Below are 23,694 nucleotides of genomic sequence, written 5' to 3'. Positions count from 1 at the left end.
TGTGGGAGAGCAATCACAAGTTTCAGCATGGGTTATTCAACAGATGAGGAATCTCCAAGCACATGTATCCATCCATCTGAAGCTACTTTTTAAGCTGCACTTGTGAAAAATGATCTCAGAATAAATGGAATTATTGAAATGTTGACACTGGCGAAAATTAAAGTCGAGACTGACCTAAGAAAGAGGTCTGTATTTTCGCAATTCCTCTCTAGGAAATGCAGAAATTAGGAAGCCATAAAAGTACTGGGAACCAGGGGGTTGCAGAGGCTAAGACATTTACATGTTTCCCAACTCGAAGAAACCAAGTATCAATGTTAAAAAAAAACACAAAAACAGCAAATAAAAACGGCAGGCCTCGAATAGGTGAAAAGTGTGGATTGGCAAATGTGCCTCGGAGAAATGCTGTAGCATTGTTTTCAAAAACTGAGCAACCATCTTAAATTTCAGGCAAAAATGTATCTCCAAAATCTAAAACACCTACTACCAGCTAATGCTATGTATTCTGGGGTAAAATCTCCAAAATAAATAATACAAAAATATTCTGTGTGGCCTACCACTATAATATTCAGTTTTCATTGTACCAAATGGCATACCACCAACTGACCAACATTTGTTATGACGAGCCTTGAGTGGATTAACTATTTGTGAGTTTGGGAGCATTTTTCTGAAAGAGGCATGTAATTGGGATTCAACCATAATGTCCCAATAACTGTACATAGGAGAAAGACCGAGACAGCATTCCAACATACTAATTAAAGCACGTCCTGAGTTTTTTTCATAGTACAATAAGGGATCACTTGTCCAACCACACTGGGCATTTAGCTAACCTGTAAAGTTTTATTTTCCTTAACTGAGTAAACAGACATCCATATTTAAGATAGTTGACATTTGGCTGCATCGTATCCAACAAGGAGAGACACCTTTAATATATAATCAGGGATAGATATGGGTGTGTGTGGACCAAGGGAGAGAAAGAAATCTATTGTAAGAAAAATGTATGGTCTGTTACACACAAACCCACCAAGGTGCATTCCACTAGAGTATTTCTATTTCAACAAAACACAAAGGGTGAATTGTAGCACAGCAAACACAGAATGACACACACATAGAGGACAATCCTTCAAAACCTTAGGGAAAAAAGATCAATGCACATTAGTTAGCCACATGATCTTATCAAATAGTCCAGAAACAAGATTACATATGGAAAAACCATTTTCTCCTACTTTTAATTCTATCTTCCGTAACTGCTAAACTGTATAGGGGTGAATTCAACAACAGCATTTTGATATTTTTTTATTTGTGTGCAATTGCAGTAATCAGATTGAAACTAGAGAGGCACGAAGAGGGTACTAGTACTATTTCTAATATTTTGGTCATGATCAATTTGCATTTTTCAAGCTATTTAGGAACAAACATTACACTTGAAAATTGTGGTGATGTCACTAACCTGTGCAGCCTAGAAATCAGTGGCTGATCTGTGCTGGCATTAGGCACATCACACTGATCGAGGTATATATTGATCGTTGGGTAGTATGGAGTCATCTCAAAAACCATATTTCTTATCGACCTAGACAGTAAAGTTTGTTTTGCAAACCCTTTGGAATGTTTTCCAGGTGGTGTCTAACCCAATGGTAGTATTGGAGCCTTTGGTTTGGATCCCCCTGTGACTTCAACTGTTTTCTCAAGTTTAAACTGCAAGTTTCGTGACCTTGCAACAGCCAACAAATATAAGATAAAAATAGCTGGGGTGCCAGAAAAACATTTCAACAATTTCATTAAACCTAGTTACGAATCCGGGTTTGTCATTTATACAAAGTGCTAATATTCTCTCTAATCTTAACTGCAAAAAGATTTCCGTTTGACACTAACACCTGGTAAATACGTGGACCCCAGAGAACTAAAGCCACACATCCGCTGCATCATTTGAGGGGGCTTAGGCTCGATTTTATTCACTTTGAGATGTGCTGGTGCCCATTCGAACACGACCGATTTGACATTTTTTCCTCACAGGCACAGATTTTTCCAGCTGACCAGGGTACTTACCATTGTTAATTCTGATGGATACTGTAATTTCCTTACCTTAGAATATCCCACAGGTGCCAGATTGGAGCTGGAGGTTTTTTTGTTTTTTTTAAGCAGTGCTCTCCCGTCTAAGAAGTGACGGGGAGGAGCTGAATACAAGAGACACCCTTGCACCCTGGTGTCAGTTTCTTGCGTTTTCCCTTTCTTGCTTTCTTGTGTTTAAACCTTTTCCGCGCCCTCAGAGGTAGAGCATGAACAATTGTTGGTAACAGTGTGCTGAGAACTAACTTTGGACCTTTTCAGATCTTAGAATGAGGTCACGCCACAGAAAGGGGAGGTAGGAATACGCAGAGGAATCTTTAGTTCCAGTATCCACCAAAATGAGCATTACAAAAAGCAGGTAACTTGTTTTTCTGATGGATACTTCCAACAGCAGAGTCTTCATCTTGGAATTCTAAAGCGTAGCTCTCAAAGGTGGAGGGTCTGTGTAGTGGACTCAGACCAAAAGGTTTTGCGGAATTGACCAAGCTAAGCGTCCTACCTGTTGGACCGGACTGTCCAGGCTGTAGTGATTTGGGAATGTATGCAGCAAAGCTCACGTCGCAGCCTGGAAGGTTTCAAAGATAGGCAACCCCTGTGCCAATGAGTGGTAGTGTTCTTGTCCCTGGTGGAATGAGATTTCTGACCCTATGAGGCTATTCTTGCCCAGTGTGAAGAAGTTCGTAATGCAGAGGACTGTCAATCTTGACAGGGTCCTCTGTCACAGCGTGCAATTTATTTGCTCTTTGTTATGAATATATAAAAATATAGAGCTTTTCTATGGGCCAACGGATTGAGCCTCCCATCCTCTTTAGAGGAGTGAGAGGAAGAAAAGAAAACTGGCAGGCTGATTAATTGTCCAAAGTGGAAAGGAGGCATGGCTTTCGGCAAGAAGACCACCTGAGTCCTCAGCATCTTGTTAGAAAAAAGAATGATGTAGCAAAGATTAAATTAAAGTGTCTGCAGTTCACTCGCACAGGTAGACATAATTTAAGTGAGAAAGAAAGTAATTAAGTTAAGGGATGTAGAGAGCTGCTAAGTTAGGCACTAAGGGCGTTTACACATCAGGAATGTTGACCAAGTAAAGGTCCCACTTTGGAATCGCAAATGGTTTAGGAGGAAACATCTGTCAAACCTTTAATAAAACTCATTAGAGCAAGTGGTTTAAAACAGGGTGGTTGGTCCGGCAAACACAGAGGTACCAAAATGGTGACAACTTACTTTTTACAGTGCCTACTGCAAACCTTCGCTAGGCTAAGCACTTAACACAAAAGAACGACATCTAACTTCTTTGCTTGTAAAGGGCCAGTGTCCTAGGGAATACACCATTCTACTGTGGGCGCTTCTCTACACATTACAGAGTAAACATCAGATATTTGGGTGTAGGACCCTGCACCGCTGCTCAGAAAGGAGGTCCTCCTGAAGCGGCAATCTGTTTGGAGTACAGATGCTCAGGAGTTCTGGGCACCACACTCTCCAAACCCCATTCGGAGCTACAAGAACAACTTGTATCCAGACGGTCCAGTTCTTCTTCAGTACTCAAGGTAGAAGAGATAGCTGTGGGAAGGCGTACAATAGTCTCTTGTCCCATACCAGCCAGAATGCGTGTCCTAATGAGTGCTCTTCGAAAACCTGCAAAAAGCAAAAGTGTTAACACTGCACATTCTCAATGGCTGCGGAAAGATCTAGCCAGTGTGTTACCACTCTGTATTCTACTGTACCTCACCAGGCTGTTGATCACTTGTATTGCACTGTATGAGAAATGCTGATTAAAGACACTCTGCGCCACCTCAGAAAGTAGATGCCACTCAGAATCTTCCAGACGACACCTACTCAGTTTGCTCACTCTGGCATTTAGGAACCCAGCAGGTGGATGGCGGTAAGGACGATGTCTAGGTGATCTAGCCACCTCTACAGATGCAAAGCCCTACCCCAGGACCCTACACTGTACTGAATTTTGCAGTATAGGATGGCAGAACCTGCAGCAGCCTACCGTTAATGGACAGCAGAAATGGCTTTAGGATTAAACAACTGGCTTGCACCTCCAGACGGCTGATGTGGAGCCATACCTCCAATGAAGACCAGAGGCCTTCCACAGATGACCTCCTAAAACGCATCAGTGATGCGTCCGTCACCACTGGGACCAGCTAGCCACCAATGCAAGTTGGGCCATCTCTTTCGAGCCCTGGACAGTTTCGGAAAGGTGGCCTTGATGCTGGATTCCATAGGATTTTAAGTTCCACAGCAGGGCTCTTATGTGCCACATGGTTTAGTTGACAAGGAAGAAGGCTAAGGAATGAAGATACCTCAGAGCCAGCCTCACTAGGATCCCAGAGTGAACCTGAAGCATCTGAATCTTAAGATTGCATGGCCTGTACTTGTTGCTGCAGAGAAAAGGCCCTGAACTCCACAGATTCCAGAATCTACATGATGAATGAGAGCCTTTGTGATGGAATCAGGTGTGACTTCAGCTTGCTTATGGTAAACCCCCAATGGTTTTGCCACTGTCTAACGGTGGTCCACAAATGGTTCAGGTGGGTTTGCCTTTCTGCAGCCAGTTATTGAGGAACAGGAACACAGGAACTCCAAACCTCCGAAGATGGTCAACCACCGCTATTACTTTTGTGAACGCGCTAGAGGTGCTGGTGAGACCAGAGGGGACAAAGCTCTTGGCCCACTTTTGTGTTCACTTTTGATTACTTTGGATTGTTAAGGCAGTACTTACCTTGTTCTAGCACGAGGTTGAATGTTGTATGTCATAACAGGGTTGTTGTCAGTTATGGCCTGAACCCTTCAGTGAGCAGGACGTGTGGCCTTTCTCTCCGTGCAACTTAATAAAGAAGCTTTACTTAGTTCCTGTGTCCTGAATGGTGTATACAAACACCTATCTTGAATCCAAGATAGTGCCTGCAAGATGGGTATATGAAAATACACATATGGAAAGTCCTAGGACACTATCCACTCCCCTGGGTCCACAGCATGACAAAACTGAGCCAATGGAAGCAATCTGAATTTGGCCTTACACAGGAAGGCATTCAGAGGTCAGATGTCCAGGACAGGCTAGAGACAGCTGTCCTGTTTTTTTTAAGATGGGGAATTAGTGGGAATAGCAACCACTACCCTTCCTAGAGTTAGGCACCCTCCTTATGGAACCTTTAGAAATTAACAGGTGTGCCCTCCTGTAGGAAACTGGATTATTAGCTGATGGAGTTGAGAGTACTCATCAAGTATTAATGCCCCAGTTAACTATAGGGTCTACTTAGGCCTCAATAAAATAAACTCTGGCACAGAGCAGTCAGGTTTAACTTAGGAGCCAACCAGAGTAAAGCATGTAACACCAAAACTATTAAAAAGTAAGAAACAGCATAATAACAATTCCACTCTAATTTATAAAGATAGTATACATTATAACCTTCAAAATGACAACAGAGTGACAGAAATCTATTGTAGGGAATCGGAGATCTGATTTTTAGAAGATTGTAGTTTTTAAACTTGAATCCAGTGCCAAAATGCACAAAGTGCCAAAATGCACAAATTGCCTACTGCGGTTATCTCATTGCGCCAGGCCGGGTCAAAGTCAAAAGTTATGGCTGACATGATGGAGCGTGGGTTAGATACTGGGATAAGGTTCATCCCAATTAAATCTTTACCTTTGGACTTAGTCTTTTTCTTGGAGGATTTGTCTTGTTGATGGTGAGGCCTGCCTGCGGAATCTGAATAAGAGCTTGACATATGTGGCTAGCTCCTTGGCACTGGTCCCACTGAAATCTTCCATGAGGGTACTTAGATTTTATTCTGAAGTCAAGCTACTCCCAGAAGGGCAAACTAGCAAGTCGAATCAGATTGGCGGCCGACCTTCTGCAGACTGGCTTCCAGGTTGGTCCTGGTCACCTTTGTTCTCCCAGCAAAAATTCTTGGAAAATGTTCATAGTACCAACTACTAAGGTTAGGCAGCAAGAGTCCACACTGACTATTTTATAAGGACCCCTGGACTTCAGGGACACCACTCAGCAGTCAGGACACAGTATCACAGGATTCTCCACCAGGATCTAAGGCAAAACCAGTTGGAACTGGTTGTAGTATTCTAGATTATAGAATGTAGTGCTTATAGAATGATGTTAGGTCACTATGTTAGGTCATAGGGTGGTTCGTTGGAAGCTGTTGATGAGAAGACTGGTTGTGTTACCCAGTTTCTCCCTTGTGGATGTCAAGCTGTATCTTCTTTGGAATAAATCCTGCAACTTGAACCTGTGTTCCTGCACTTATTTACTACACTGGTCAACTGGATATTCCTCTACCTTATGTTGCAGGTTACTTTTTGTAACTTTTTGTGACCCTGTAGCAGTGTAGGATACTAGACAACTAGTCCTAAGAGACCACTCATTTGTCCTAATTACAAGTGGGAGCAGATCCAGCTCTTGTGGTTGCTTCTCACAGGTCAAACAGCAAGCACAGCCTTCCTTGGTGAAATCCTTGCTGCAGAAAGTGCAGTCCTCCTTGGTGCAGTCCAGGGGTCAAGCAGGCACACTCATCCTTCTGTATTACACAGGTCCAGAAGTGATCAGAGTTCTCTTGGCAGGGTTGCTAAGTTTACCCTTTGAACAAGTTGGTGGGAGGGAGGACTCCCTAGCCAATAGAGCTACAACTTCTTTGGGACATCTGACCTACTGTAGGACTACTCCCGGGGAAGTATGGCATCTACTTATCCCAGAATGCACTATTCTGCCCACTAAACATGGCCAGACCCTTCTTTGCACGTGTAGAACTCCTTTACCCACCCTAATCTAAATTAAAGAGCACCCAGGCTGGCTGGCACAGTCTCATATGTTCTTGGAGGAGCAACTTGCATTTGAAGTGTAATTAGCCCACTGAGGCTCTTCCCAGCCATCATGCTACAGGAGAGGAACACTCCTCCCAGCAAATGACTCCTTTTGTCCTTAGTTCCTGAGAACACTTGACACCTAATTCACAAGGCATTAATGGTAGTTGTAAGCTGCTGAGCCAATCAGAAAAGGGTATCAGTGGCCTTTTAGTCAGCTTTGAAAAGTAAAGCTTTGTTTCTAAAATAATTTTGTTAAATCAGACTTTGGCACTAAGTTGGGCTTAATGTAATTATTAATATGACACTTTAACAACCTTCAAGTTGGTTCCATTGGGAACTTACACTTTATTGAAATTAATAAAAGTTATCCAATGGGGCATTCAGCTTTCCAATAGGGAAAATTGACTTTGGAGATTTTCCACAAGTGGTGCATGTAAAACAGTTTATACATGCGCTGCTACTTAGAGCCATGCACCCTACCCTCTGAGCACTTAGGGTAGACCTTAGGGATGACTTATAGGCAATAAATATGGAATGTTGGGCATGTTGACCAGTCGAAATTGAGAGTATTTTAACTGGCATGTTTTTATTTGCCACTGCAGTGGTGCACACTTAAAAGCACCACTACCTTTCACAAGTGACACTTCAACCTGCAGGCCTGGGTACCCTAAGTACCTTATACTAGGGACTTCTAGGTCAGTTAAACTATCCAAGTAGGATTAACAATTTGGATATCTTTTTGCTTGCCAACTAGGTTGCATAACAGGCCTAGCACCAAACCTTTATTTGCTATTTTATTGGTGGCACACATAGTGGTGAAGTCCACTAAAGGCAGCTTAACCTTCAGGCCCTAGGGTACTCAGAATAGCTTTTTCTAGCGGCTTTACATGTAAGTTAACCTTGCCAATCAGGGAATTAGCCAATTTATACCCACAAGTATAAGCTTCTAGAGATCAGAGCACATACACTGGATGTCAGCACCCCAGTGTACAGTCATCGTACCTAAAGTAATCAAAAAGAGAAGGTGAACCTGCAAAAAGCCATCCTCCCACACCTTTAGTAGGATGGCTAGGTGCTCCTCAGAAACTCATTCTGGGGCAGGAAGTATATTGAACAGCACGGAGACAAAAAGTAGAGCATAGCTTTTTTAAACAATTTTCAAAAAACATCTATTGAATGTGATGAATTGGCAACCTGGAAGGAAGTGCAGGATCCAGCCTACTACTAGTTGTGTATGCACCGCTGAGGGCAAACTAAAGAGGTTTTGAGGCCATGGTAGCAGAGGAAGAGAAGTTAGAGGATTGATGCCCCTGCTTGTCTGCACACTGTCTGCCAAGTACATGTCCATAGCTGTAAAAGAAGTAGGCTGTCTGCTGTATCATTGCCAGGGAAGGCTATCTCTGTCTATATGCCACACCACGGCAATAGCACATACATTTTTATAACTGGTGAAGTTTGGCAGATTCAGCAGTCCCATGAACATGCTGAAGCTCTGCTGTTTAAGGCTTCACAAGTGGAATCTGGCTTCTCTCTGAAGAGGTCTAATCCATAAAAGGGCATGTCCATTAGGGAAGCCTCTACATCAACGGAGAATCCAGTGAACTTCGTCTAGGAATGTCTATGAAGGACAACACTTGTACAGACTGACCTGCCAGTACAGTCCATAGTATCCAAACAGGCACAGATAACCTAATTAGCTGCATCCTTTTCATCACGGATCTTCTGGACCAGGGAGACACTAAGAACCTCAGGATTGCTGGAAAGATTTCACTGTCTATGTCACAAAGCCATGTGTGTCTCATACCAAGAGATAGACTATGTTTATGGATTGCAGTGCCAGGTTGCCTTTAGCAAATATGTATTTTCCTCTGAATCAGTTCTTTTGGTTTGCCTATCCACAGGACTGGTAGGAAATAGGTTACGTTTCACATTACTGGGTCGAGGGCTGTACCATAAGACTCTCCACAGTAGGGTGCTTGTGAGAAAATCTGTTTTTCAGGGGACCAGCCTACAGCATCTGGCCATCTGCCAGCTAAAAGGCAGGATAGAATATGGTTGACACCAGGTAGTTATCAAGATAATTGAAGGTTATCATTAAATGCAAGTAAGTGCCCCAACATTCCTGGCCCAGGCTGTAGAATTACTGTCAGAACATAATAGTGTCAATGTAGGGCAGCTACAATTCTAGTACCTTGCATGCCCATCGAACTACCATTGTAATTTATACACTTTCTTCTGTCGGTGACCCATGTCTGAGTCAAGGGCTATTCTCAGGGGAGGTATCAAGCCATCACACTCACCATCATCACTACAACCATCATCATCATTATCCTGTGGTGAACCCTACCGTGGGATAGTATCAGAGTCCAAGTCAAAAAGATAATGTACCTTCTGCAGATAGTTGTGATGCAGTAGAGAAACAGAGTTAGAATTCAGATGCATGGCAACTGGTCAAGTTCTAGCAGATGTCAGTCTGGGGTTCAACATGGGCATCGGCAACGATCATCCATCGGCATCAGGAACAGGTCTGGTTCTAGGGGCCAAAGATCAAGTGTTTACCAGAGAGGTGAGAGCCCATGATTAGGTTCCAAGGGGGACAGATTTTGGAAGGGAGGGGCCACAAGTGGTAACCAGACTGGAGGCGTCCGCAGTTCCATGGGACCTGAAACACCATTGAGGTGCACTGAAAATTTGCAGCAAAGTCCCCTTGAAGACCCTCTTCTGCAGTGGGTTCGACAACATCCCAGGGAACTCAGGGCGTGTTGGGAGAAACTGTGAAACTGGTTACATGCCAATGACCTTGATGGAGTGAGAATTACATCTCAACACCTTCAAGCCTTCTCTGTGGGTTTGGTGTGTCAGGATGAGATTGAGTCTCCATTTGCTTTCTTATGCTTGCATTTATACTTGGCATTACCGGAGGATTTGAGTGGGAAGTGGAGAGGACATGGGAATGGCCATGACTATGACCACAATTTGGAGTGGGAGCAGGATCTGCACGAAGACGCAAGCATACAACTTCACCACCCATCTTGAATCGCCTTTGGGTGCATCGTGGAGCATTTATCACAGAACTTTGGACAGGAGTTCTGTCCAGAGCCGAGGAACCAAAGGCATGCCTTGTGGGGGTCAGTGACCAAAATCAGCTTTCTGCAGTAGCTGCACGGCATAGTATGGACATTGGTTACTAGCACACAGTGGAAACATTTTGGAGTCATCAGCGGTCCAGCAAAGTCTAGGGTGCTGCTCTGGATCCAAATCAGAAGGTGTAGAAAGATAGGAACTGATGTCAGGACCCAGGGTTGGCGCTTAAACATGAGGCATTACAGTCAGAAAGAAGCAGCATGATGCCACCAACCGACACAGTGTAGCACTGCTGCAACAGTCTCTGGTTCCGGTCTTCCACTTCGGGACAGACCAAGGTGAGAAATCGGTGGTACGAGTTCTCCATCAGAAGTCACAGGTTCTAAAGTTTCATAGCAATATTGACTCCTTTTGTCCTGCCTGTCCACTTGTCAAGCCATTGGAGAAGCTCCAATTGAAAACCATCATAACCCTCCTATCCCTAGATCTTGGTAGATTAAGTTCCAATGATTGGGAACAGAATCCCAAAAGTGGTTAACTAAATAAGCAAGTTTAACCCCAGCCAAATTTTGCTTGACCTCAAAATACAAGTTAATTTTTAATGACAATATGATTGTAAAGATGAGTGGTTTTGCTAACCTTGGTCGGCGTTTGGAATTCATCTTAAATTGTTGTTACTGAAAAGGAGAGGAATAAGGTTCAATGGGCCCCATTTCATCCTGCCAAGACACTTTGTCTTGGAAATTAATACATTCATGTTAAAAGACAGCCCTAGCACATGGGGAGTCTGGGCTACACAATCTAAGATCTACTACTTTGATGTTGAAAGGTTGAAAATATAACTAATGGGCATCCATCTGTCCGGTAATAGGCCTTGTTTTGGGATATTTATCAATGAGTTCTTTATTCCTCTTGTTGATGAGAAACTTGACTATCTGTAGTGGATTAGTATGTTTATTTCTAAATGTTGGTTGGAATCAGTTGATGACTTTCGCTATGAAGATTTCTGGGTGCAATTACATAACTCCTTCAGATCCAGCAAAGTTACTTATTTAGTTAAGTAGCTAAAGGGTGCATTAGAGGACTAGGGTGCACAATACTAAAGGCAATCCATTCAATAGCTCAGGTGTTTGGTAGAACAGTCTGAGCAAATTCCACTAGACCGGTATGGAGTTAACCTCTTAAGTGCTGCTGACGGCCAACGGTCGTCAGCAGCGCTACCTCCCCAGTGCTGCGCACGTCCATTTGACGTCCATTCAGCACTACTTCCAATGGACAGCGCAGCACTGGGGAGGGATATTTACACGCAGCTAAGGTGTTAACACCTGAAATAAATATTTTAAAATAACCATGGGCTACTTTTAGGGGCTGCCCTTGAAGAAAAGATTAAGAAGAATTCAATTAACATTTGAACTTGGTCACACAGTTTGCCTTTAGAAAATGAATAATCAGTAAAAGCTTTTGTAAAGCAATTCATGTCAGTATTTCTATGTTTTAGTGGAATCCTAATGCTCTGCCATTAAGCAAATGTTGGTTAAAAATCTAGTGTACTAGAGACAGGTTAGTACCATCTGTAGCTCTGTCAGTACCGAGCTTTACACATTGCTGATCAAAAAGAACCACATAGTAAGAGTTACTCCACTGTTCATTCAGCATCAGAATTCCACTTCAAATGTAATGATAGAAAGGAAAGCTCTGTGACCCAGGAGTAAACAAATAGACAAGTCCAGCAGGTACACTCCAACTGTTAGGTCTTGTGATAGTCCATCTCTAGATAGATGTAATTAATACATTGTTGTTCTCTTGCCTCAATAGACCTTCTAGCATGGTTACACTTCTCTAGGCATAGAAGTTCTGTAGCTATCATGTTGCGTCTCTTAAGATGTAAAGTGTGTCCGACTAATAACAGTGCCTTTCCTCCAGCTAATATCAGCGAAGCTGTCAACAATGTGCATCTTTTAACTGCGATGCCCAGAGTTCAAACCTCGAGTCAAAGTTTAAGGTCTTGCAGGTTCACAACAGCATACTTTGATGTATAATATCCTGACAAGCCTTCTGTCTTGAAGACTTAGCCTAAAGTAATTGTTTGGTGCACAATACTCCGAAGCATTCATCCTATGCTCAGTTATCCTCATTATTAAATGGGCCCTTAATCAACTTTAGCTAAATATAATTCTGTCAATCACTTTATGTTGTGCTCCTCACTAAATATTGATGCAAAACTTATGTTAAAAACACATCCTCTTTTAAGAACCTCAAATTATTATCTATTCTTGAATAAAACTAAATTAAAATTGGCAAAGAAATTCTAAGGCTGAATATCGTTTTTTTAATTCTGTAGATTTGTCAAAGGGTAACAATTTTGACAAATTCAAAAACAGATCTACGCCAAAACAGCTTTACAATATTTACAGAATCACCATCAATCGATCAATCAAATTGTTTTTTAATGCGCACTACTTACCCATGAGAGTTTCAAGGCGCGGGGTGTGGGTAGGGGGCAGGATAGTGCTACTGCTTGAATAGCCAGGTCTTGAGGTGTCTTCTGAAGGTAAGCAGGTCCTGGGTCTGCCATAGGGGGATGTGTCTTGGCAGCGAGGTGGGAGAACGATCTGCCACCAGAGGTCGCTCTTCGGATGCAGGGGACTGTGGCGAGCGTGAGGTCGGCGGAGTGGAGCTGGCGGATTGGAGTGTAGAAGCGGAGTGGTCTGTTGAGGTATGCTGGTCCGGTGTTGTGGAATGCCTTGTGTGCGTGGGTGAGGAGCTTGAAGGTGATCCTCTTGTTGATGGAGAGCCAGTGCAGGTCTTTCAGGTGGGGTGTGATGTGGCTGCGATGAGGGATGTCGAGGATCAGGGGTGCAGAGGCGTTTTGTATGCGTTTCAGGAGTTTGGCCGAGGCTCCTGCCTAGAGGGCGTTTCCGTAGTCCAACCTGCTGCGGACGAGGGCGTGGGTGACCGTTCTTCTGGTTTCGGTGGGGATCCACCTGTAGATCTCGGAGCACGCGGAGAGTGTTGAAGCAGGACGACGAGACTGCGTTGACCTGCTTTGTCATGGAGAGAGTATAGTCTAGGATGACCCCTAGGTTGCGTGCGTGGTCGGTGGGTGTTGGAGCTGTTCCCAGTGCGGTCGGCCACCAGGAGTCGTCCCAGGCCGAGGGGGTGGAGCAGAGGATGAAGACTTCCGTCTTGTCCAAGTTTAGCTCCAGTCGGCTGTTCTTCATCCACTCGGCAACAGCTTTCATTCCTTCGTGGAGGTTGGTTTTGGCGGTGGGGGGGCCTTGGTGAGGGAGAGGATCAGGTGGGTGTCGTCGACGTAGGAGATGATGTTGAGGTCGTGCAGTCGGGTGACGTGGGCGAGCGGTGCCATGGTGATGTTTAACAATGTCGGGCTGAGGGATGAGTCCTAGGGTACGCCGCAGACCCTGGTACTGATGCACCATTGTTTTCAGATAAATGTTCACAAAAGATCAGGCAAAATACCGTGACTCACAGGGCAGTCGATTAAGTGGCTGAAGGGGGCTGACCTACTACCCTATGTGGTTTGCTCTTGTAGGCAGAAACAGATTGCAAATTATACTAACAGACCAATTGAAGACTAGGGCTGACCTAAAGGCTATCTTGTGTATGCATATGTTTCCCATTATACCGGTCAGTCCCTGCTAAGAGGGTCTAAGAAGGACTATCAAGTAAAGCAACAGAAGAACAAGCTTTTACACAAGGCTCCATGCAGGCATGCAGTCAAATTATAAATATGCACAAAGTCACTGTTGACAAACAATATATACAACCCTTATTATGGGTTCCTAACAAGTATTGTAAGATTAAATGTTCTGCCCCCAGGGTTTGTCAGAATCTTACCCACTATGGTAAATGGTGCGACTGAAAGTAACAAAATACGTGTCCACAGGATTTAGAACATCATAAAAACAATTCATTCTTGAAGGCCTTTTGGCAATAGCATATGTTTTTCACAATAAGTCAAACCTAGTGCATTTGCTATAACATATTCAACCTTTGCCATTTGAGAGAATGTTTTGCAATGACCCAATCAGGCCTCTAGGCATTAACAATGGCTTGTCACAATACCATCTAATGCTTACTGTATTGAGCATATGCTTTCCAACGAGCAACTAAACAAATGTATCTAGAGGTATACAATCAAAACCAAGGGTTATCATAATACAAATCTTCCATACACCCATTTGTCATTGAGATAACTAACACCAACCCTCTTGCCTACTACAGTGATCTATGTAAATCCACATAAGAAAATACCTTTTTACAGTCTACACAATAGTGTAAATAAAAATCAACCCTCTATAGTCCAATAGCTTTGACATATGCTTATCACAATAAAGTTGGGTCTATAGCCTTTGTTGTAATTTTTCAGATTTAACAGATCAGAGCTATGGCTTCTCAGATTACACCCCCCCCCCCTCCAAAGAAAAGCAATCATACCTATAGCATTTACCATTACCGTGCCAACATAACAAATCAGGTCCATTATATTAAGTGTAAAGCATTACCACAAGGCAATCGTCTGGCATACAATCATAAAATTACAAATATTAACAAAGCTAGTTGCCAAAAACAATATACAAACCCCACCTAAGTGGGCCTAGCAAGGATTATAACAGTGACAAGCTACCAACCCAAGGATTTATCTGGGAGGCACCAAACCCCTTGCTTACATCAGTAATCCTTGAGTTTCCATGTGACCACATTCTCGGCTACAGACTTTAAAAGAGTGTAGAAACCAAACCACCATTAAAGGCATATTCACTTTAACATATGCTTTCACAATAAAAAAAGGTCAGGTCTACTGCCGGGTCATAACCTTTTATGATGAACAGACCAGACCTATGGCATAACATTTCACAATGAACAATCATGGTCATAACCTTTATCACGGTCTTAGCACCATCACCAGCTTAGAGACATACTGTACAAAGCATAAGCTTTTCTGCAAGGCCACCATTAGGTGTAGTGTCAGAAAATTGGACATGTATCAGAATTATAGATGGCAATACAATATGCAACCTCCCCTAAGGGGGCTTAAAAAGGAGTATTGCAGAGAATATTTCATATCCATTGTGTTTGTCAGGGGGGTCAGCCAATACCAAACATTTTACCATCCACGGTGATCTGTGAGATTTAATGAAACAAAATGCATGTCTTCATGTCTAGAAGGTCTAAATAGGTAAGAGTTAACAGGAGTATAATTCGAATGTCAGAAAAGGGTGACTAAAGGGACACATAATTATACCAGTACCAACATGCACAAACACAGTTGATTCTTGTGAACACATAACATTAGGCAGTTTAAAAATGTTACTTCTGAAGTAGTAGCCACAGTGAAATATTAACAATCACGCAGAGAACAAACTAAACACCAGACCTGTATCTTCGGAGAGCCTGACCACGATCTCCATCACCGTTTGGAAATCTTCCTCATTGCTGCTGAAATCTCGGAGTACGTCCAGCAGACCCCGGGCAATGATCTGTCTGCAAAGAAAAGGTGAACATGAACATGCATGCCACTACTGGTAACACACTGCAAAGAAATACTGTGAAGCGGCACAGTGCTACAACAGAAAATAGCAACGCAAATCAATTGACAAAGAAATTCAAATACTTTCCATTTCAAGGTTTGAAAAGTTGCCCACCATAAACCATAAGACTGTATGGAAGGCTCAAGGTCCTTGATAGATTTTAAATAAACTGAAGACTTGTAATGTTTTGTGTAGTTCAAGCTCCAAAAGAAATGGAGCATCGGGTCGACTTAGCCTTTTCTGTTGCTATGGATATCATGTGGTGAAGGCTACTTTAATGCCACCGTGGTTACAGACATACTTCTATAAATAGAAAGTGATGCACTTTTACAGTAAATATTAATGCAGCCTCGAAAAATTCAAGTGAATTCTTTTTTTCTGACCTTTCAAACATTTATGAGATGAGTAAAGTCTGATTTATACTTGCAACAGACATGTTCTACCAAACTATGTAAAGTATGTAAATCACTAATAAACTTTGGAATTCTTTGATGCACATGCAAAAAACTTTCCAATATAATCAAAGATGCAGTTAAGATTTTTTGTAAATTGATCAAAAGGGGAAAGCAATAGCAGAAGGAAGAGCAATAGAAGGGTTGCAGAAGTGAAAGAGAAGGAAGACACAAAATTTCCATGTGGACTGAAATTCCTAAGCTTGCACCATAATAGAGGATGTTGACAAACTTAGATTTGGAAATAGTTGGTTTAAAATCCTTGCAGCAGTTTGTTGATAAAAAAGGAGTTAAAATGTGAGGATATTTGGTAATGTTTGTTTGTGAACTGTTCCAGAAACTAAAATTTAAATTAAAAATGGAATATATTTGAATGTGATACTTTTTCTTGTCCACTCGGCAATTACGCAATTCATTTCCAGCACAGCCAGTTCCCAAAAATTACCGGCAAAGAGAAAAAAAATGCATATTTCTCTTCACTGCACTAACTAAAGGTGAGGTACAGAAAATGGCAGAGATGCTGTGCAAACATCTTGGGTGGTCAAAACTGCTACAGCCCTAGGACTAAGCAGAAAACGAGCACTAAGCACCTCTTTAGCCAGTTCCCAGTATTTCCCCAAGTTCTGGGACTGGGGAGGCATATAAATGCAGGACCCCACCACCTCTTCGTCTTTGTAATATATATCACACCTCCAGGGCACAAATTGGGGACTGTGGCTTCTGTCCTCTTGCTATTCTGGCTATCCGGGTTGTTCACACTTAGGCCTCCTTAACTTTTTTTTTACAGAGTGTATCCATGCCAAATTTGAGTCCTCCCCCAACATCCTGGGGATTCTAAATGTACCTGGGTTTTGTGGATTCCCCTGGAAGGGACTACGAAAATAGCCAAAATATAGCTACATTTTGTTTTTTTGAGGCAAAATAGGAAAACAGGGCTTTGAGAAAAAAAGTGATGGGTTTTCCCAAAAATGGCTTAAAAGAAATGTATGCTGTGCCATGTTCCTAGCTTTCAGAAACATGCAGCGAAGAATTAAAAAAAAAACTATTGTTATTACCAAAGTTTGGCATTTTTCAAAGGGGTAATCCATTGTTCCTAATTTATGTGCTTTCAACCTATTTCCACTTTGTGGTTGAAACTGCTGTGAAACCCATGTTTGATTTCGGAGAGCTATAGATTTCTGAAAAGTAAACAAGGGGTCATTTGTGCAGATCCCTTATAGATTTCCCAAAGAAACTAACTGTTAAAATAAAACAAGCATTTCAATGCAATAGGTCTCGCAGTTGTTCGAGTTTGAGCCATTTGCATTGTAAATGGCAATGCCTTTTATGTGTTGGTTTTTAAAACGTAAATAAAAGGCATTGTCAATTACAATGCCAATAGGTTAAACACTCGCAAATGCGAGACCTATTGCATTGTAAATGCTTGTTTAAAATGGAGCAGGGTTGGGCAGTCCTAATGGATATGGGGATATTGTTCCAGATTCTAGGTACATGGATAGAGAAGGCTTGCAGGCATGGTTTTTTTTTTTGCATTTCTACAACTCCATTCAGATTGTGCCCTTGTGCGAGTGTGCCAAGGCAACTAAAGATGGCAAACTAGTTAGTCAAGTAGGCAGGGGTGCCAGTTGTGGTGGCTTTGCGTAGGTGCATAACAGCTATAGAAGCCTGTTGATTTAAAAGGAGACATGAGTTCTTATATATAATTCTCAGTTTGCAATGAAGTCACTGTGCACAGTGACTGCTTTACATTCTGAAAATACATTGTGCCTGTGACAGATGTACATTTTGAGAATCAGTCTTTGAAATCGCATATAAAAGGTTTTCTAAATTAATCTGATAGTCTTTTTAAAAGAAAAAAATAGGTAGAGGTTACGGATCCCCGCGTTGGTTGAGGCATGCATAGAAAGGGAACTAAAGTGACTGGAACCTGTGACCTTTATATAGGGTTGTTGCATCACTTCCAGTGAGGTCTCAAGATGTCTTGGATGATGCTGGACAGCGCCTCCTGGCGCTGGTCACTGAATATGAAATAAGTACTTAAGCACAAGTCAAAACATAGAAACACAAACGTACACATACAGACTCGTACTCAAAGACTTACACACTTAACCATGGGCAAACACAAGCATAGATGCGTACGCAGGCACAAATACACACAGACTCACAGACTCATAGATTCAGACACACCATCCAACTCACTGATCCACACGGCACGCATACACAATCACACACGCACATACTCACAGACTCACAGATCCAGACACACAGACACACAGACGCACTCACAGATCCAGACACACACCATCAAACAAACACACATAGACCCACACATGCGCAAACAAATACAGATCCAGACACACAAACGCGCGCAAACATGTAATCACGCACACACTAAGATGCAGAGAGGAGAGACAGGATGAAGTGTGTAGATTGGAGGGGGATAGGCACAACCCCTTCCCACCCTCACCCAGTCCCTATAAATCATTCAAACATGGACCGACTCTCTGGGCTGAGACCCCGGGTGACCCCATAAAAGGAGAAGCAGGAGTATCGACACCTACGCAGGCAGACATGAACACAGACTCACAGGCACACAGACTCATAGATCCAGACACACCATCCAACTCACTGATCCACACGGCACGCACATACAATCACACACGCACATACACACACTCACAGATCCAGACACACAGACGCAGACACACTCACAGATCCAGACACACGCCATCAAACACACACACATAGACCCACACATGTGCACATAAATACAGATCCAGACAAATCTGACAGGCCCACGCACACACACACACACACACACACACACACACACACACACACGAACGAGCGCACACATGTTATCGCACACACACTAAGATGCAAAGAAGAGGGCCAGGATGAAGTGTGCAGATTGGAGGGGGATAGGCACAACCCCTTCCCACCCTCACCCAGGCCCTATAAATCATTCAAACATGGACCGTCTCTCTGGGCTGAGACCCCGGGTGATCCCATAAAAGGAGCAGCAGGAGAGAGGGGCGTCTGGTGCCTCCAAATATCAACTTGGGCACTCTCCTCTGTGCCAGCCGATGCAGACATAGGGGCCGCTGGCACCGCTAAGTTCAGATGAGCCATGCAGGGGTAATCCAAGGCTGATGCAGTGAATGTATGATGCAGTGGTACTCTGAGGGTGATACACAGTGAATGTCTGGCTGTGTCAACACTGGGGGCACCACATAGGTTCTGGCTGGGGTCAGTGGTACAGGGGTGCGCACTCTATGCACCCGGAGGTGGGGGCGGCAGCCTGGGGCTGCAGGTGTCCCGCAGAGGTCAGGGTGTCCTGCACTTCGCAGTAGCGGTGGACGTAGCAGCAGCCCAGCTCCTGTCCCTATGTGCCAGTCCCAGAGTAGCAGCAGGAAGAGCCCCAGGCGGCAGCTTGTGGTCCAGGTCGCAGACATGCGTGTAGCCCCCCGTGTCCCAGCTCTAGCAGCAGGAAGCCCCCGGCGTCCTCGCACTCCCACCTAAAACAGAAGACTCTTTAAGACACAAGCTCTGATGAACTGACAGCCACTTCATACCGGATTCAACAAACGCAAACAGCTCTCAAGCCTTTGCAAACACCCGGATCCGTTAATAAAGAGGACAGCTGTTGTGAAGACATTTTCTACTGGCTTATTGATTCTTGCACCAGCGCGATACCTTTCATTTGATTTCACAGGTCATGGCCTTCAGCATCTTCACACGTCACTGTAAATACCAACAGTGTTGCGGCAAAGTGCGCGAGATGGAGAAAAGCGCTCGCCATGACATATATTGTTTTCTCTTTTTCTGCCGTGCGGCCTGCTTTCCTTCTGTAGTAAAAGGTTTGTTATCTTTATGGGGCCAAGTGTTTGGCCCCATAAAGATAACAAACCTTTCACGGCTGAAGGAAGTCAGACGAGGCCGTCCAAGTGGGACAGCAGAAAAAGAGAAAACTATTCGTCACAAAGTGCCCTTTCCAATGGCTGGCCACCGTTTAGCATAAAAGGTGATGCCAGCCAATGGAAAAGAGGGGCGGGGCTTAAAGCCCATTACTGAAAGCTACCTAAAATCATAAAATCTCACCAGCGAGACGGCGCATGTGCGCAGCCCACACTGGCTCGAACTAAAAATATTGAAAAGGAGTAGGATTAACGTTCATTTGTAACAACGTTTTCATTTGTATCTTTTTGTCACAATGGCCTATTTACAAAAGCAATATACCATTGCGTCCAATAGACCCTTCTGGTTGTGGAGATGTATAGGATCTGTAGGCTTTCCAAAAAATCGAGGTACCCAGAGCCAATAACTGAGCTGCACCTTACAATGTTTTTATTTATTGTGTACTAGGTAGGGGCAATTTATGTTGCAAAATAGAATGAGTGAAAAATAGGTATATAGGTATGTATTTCTGAAATGGGCACAATATATGGAGTTTAGGAACTATTTACTGAGACAAAAGAGGACTCCGCTCGCAAAGCAGGGAGGAGGGCAGGGTTGTTAAGGAATCGGAGGCTAAATCCTGTCCCTACTAAAGAATGTGTTACCGAAGGTAAGTAACTTGTTCATCTGATAGAGACATCTAGCTGCAGATTCCTCACTTTAGAATCAAATACCAAAGCATACCATCCCCAGAGGAGGGTCTGGAAACAGAGCAATACAAAGTCTCTAACTAGAACAAAACTGGTCCAGAACAAGAGAAAAAGACTGGACATTCATAGTAATGTAGGTGAGCAATGCACATGCTTGAATCATTCCCCGTCGTCGAGATGGGAGTCCCCGGTAAATGAAAATAGCACTGCAAAGGTATCAAACTAGAAACTAGGCCTAGGCCCATTAGTTTTATAACCTATCCACCTCTTTTTGTAAGAGACCAAATAAAACACACAACCAATCTGAACAGCCTCACCCTTTAGAACCTTAATGAGAGAACCTCAGCCTTCAGATTTTTGCAGCAGTAGTGCTATATGATAACCATAAAGGTCAAAAGAAAGTCGAGCTTTCTCAGGGGAGGAGGGTGAGTCGCATGTTAATCTATGAAAGCTTCCAATACTAGAGAACTAAAGTTACAAGTAAGTAACTTATTTTCTTACTCCATTATTGGAACTTTCATAGATTCAAATGCTTGAAACAGAGTAGCTAGCAGTTATGAGCACATTTTTTGCCCCGATCCCTTTAGAAATAGTGCATAAGGACAGGAGTGGAAACTACTAAATTGTTTTCTCAATCTAGACTGAAAAGTATCAAAAAAGCATTTAAACTTTTACATAACTATGCAGTAACTTCCAAGAAATAGGATACCATCATGGGTTTCTTGAGAATGTGCAAAGGTTATTTGCAAATATTATAACATGAAAAAAGAAAAACAACAATTACCAAAGAATGTACGAGGAGTTAGGAAAGAAAAAAGGAAGGAGGGATGAAACAGAAAGCTCACCACTATTGAAATGGGTCCCTCAGGACTGCTTGGCTTACTACCATATCACTACGTCTCGAAGAATCCAAGTAATAATGTCTGGTAAAGGTATGGTTGCTCTTCCAGGTGGCTGCTCTGCAGATGTCCCGGATAGGTAACCCAGCAAAGAGGGCTGTAGAGGAAGAGGCTGCATTCGTGGAGTGAGCACAGACTTTTCCCTGTAGGGGTTTGCCAGCTAATTTATGACAATGCTGGATAGAGCTGGAAATCCAGCATGCAATTCCTTGTTTAGAATAGAGAAAACACGAGGAGCACTGTAAGCCACAAAGAGCTGAGGTGACTTCCTAAAGTGTTTAGTTCTTTGGAGATCGAATTTTAAGCAACGCTGAATGTCTAGTGAATGAAGTGATCCCTCAGCCTGAGTTGTAGGTTGAAGGAAAAAAGTCTTAAGAACCACAGGTTCATTTAAGTGAAAATCCAAGGGCACCTTCGGGATGAACTTAGGGCTAGTACGGAGTACTAGAGTGTCATTCTTGAACTAAAGACAAGGGTCCTGGATAGTGAGTGCCTGCAATTCGCTAACCCTATAGCCGATGTTAGAGCCTGAAGAAGAGCCACCTTCCACAACAGGAATTTTAAGTCTACCTTATGGATAACCTTGAAGGGATGTTTCATGATCTGAGCCAAGACCATGTTAAGGTGCCACAGTGGTGGAGGGATCTTAACCAGAGGGAAGACTAAAAAAAGCCCCTTCAAAAATGGTTTAATTATTCTCGCTGACCAAAGAGAAGGGCCTGAAGATGTTCTTGTGAAACGAGATATGGCCGCAAGGTGAAACTTAATAGATGCTTGAGCCAAGCCAGCTTTTGCCAAAGAAAGGATGTAAGGAAAGATTTCATGAGCCGAAGAGCAGAAAGGATGAACTCCTGATTCTTGGCACCAGTGACCAATCCTCTTCCACTTCATCTGGTATGTCTCTTGTGTCCTTTGAGCATGAGCTTGGGAAAGGATGTCTACATTCTGCAGACAGTTTCAGGTCCAGAAACTCTCTGTGCTCAGGAGCCATGCTGATAATTGCAGAGATTTGAGATCCGGATGCAGTACGTGGCCCCGGGAAATCGTCAGCAATGATGGAATAGGATCTAAGGGAATTGGTTGCTCCAACGACAGAAGCAGAAGCTCTGTGTACCAGTACTGGCGAGGCCAGAACGGTGCTATGAGGATCATTTTGCAAGGGGGCGCCTTTAACTTCCTGAGAAGCCTCAGGAGTAGTGCAATGGGGAGAAAAGCGTAGACAAAGGTGCCTGACCATGCCATCGAAAACGCACTCCCCCAGGATTCCGGATGGTGATGCCAGCTTGCGAAGTACCAGCGTTTCCTGTTTTCCGGTATCGCAAACAGATCTCGGACGGTCTGCCACATAGACAGAATATGTAGTCTAGCGTGATCTGATCCAGCTCCCACTCGTGGCAGACTGACTTTAGTTTACTTAGTGTATCTGCCTTCTCGTTGAGATTTCCTGGAAGATGCTCCGCTTTCAGTGAAACCCTATGTAGGATTGCCCATTCGCAGATACTTTGAGCTTCCACAGACAACAGACGGGATCTTGTGCCGCCATGTTTGTTGACATAATACATGGCCGTGGTATTGTCTGTTCTTATCAGAACCAATGAATGTTTTATTCTTGGGAGAAAAGCCGTTAGGGCTAGGGGAATTGTTCTGCGTTCTAGCAGATATATGATGCTGTTGCCATCAACCACTTATCTGGAGGTCCTGTAAGATCGCTCCTCAACCCTCCGGGGATGAATCTGTGGTAATTATCTGAAAGGCTGGGGTGACCAAGGAGGAGAGACCCTGGGAAATGTTTTTCTTGTTAATCCACCATGAAGCGGCTTCTCTCATTAGCGTAATGATCAGGATTATGTACTCGAAAGATCCCTGCACCTGACGCCACTAATTGCAGTTGCTCTTGGAGAGGACGCATTCGAAGCCTGCAGTGGGGTATCGGAGGAATGCAGGACAAAATGGATCCCAGAAGGGACTTGTTGAGGCAAACTGAAAGTGACCTTTTTAGAAGTAGCCGGGCCATTGACATAAGTTTGGCTTGCCTTCAAGTGAAAGAAAAGCCCTATTCAGGGATGTGTCCAATACGGCTCCCAGACAAAAGGCGTTCTTGGTCGGACACAAGTTTGTCTTTTCCCTGTTGTTGCTATCATTATTATTATTAGTTACATTTATCAGGCGCAAAAGCTACCCAAAAAGGGTTTACCAGCGCTGGAGCAGATCAAAGAT

At 43.4% G+C, this 23,694-nt stretch overlaps 1 protein-coding gene across 2 annotated transcripts in view; it reads right to left on the bottom strand.

Annotated features, from left to right (window-relative positions):
- The window catches only part of LOC147668845 (serine/threonine-protein phosphatase 4 regulatory subunit 1-like), a 365,836-nt gene that overhangs the window by 212,781 nt on the left and 129,361 nt on the right, over positions 1–23,694 (bottom strand). For both annotated transcript variants that reach the window (XM_086948406.1, XM_086948404.1), the window contains one exon: positions 15,366–15,472. In XM_086948406.1, coding sequence (XP_086804532.1) covers positions 15,366–15,472 — 107 coding nt within the window. The remainder of the gene's footprint in view (positions 1–15,365; positions 15,473–23,694) is intronic.

This window comes from Lissotriton vulgaris, unplaced genomic scaffold, assembly GCF_964263255.1.
Source record: "Lissotriton vulgaris unplaced genomic scaffold, aLisVul1.2 SCAFFOLD_271, whole genome shotgun sequence".
NCBI classification, from domain to species: Eukaryota; Metazoa; Chordata; class Amphibia; order Caudata; family Salamandridae; genus Lissotriton; species Lissotriton vulgaris.
This window is presented reverse-complemented; position numbering and strand designations above follow the sequence as displayed.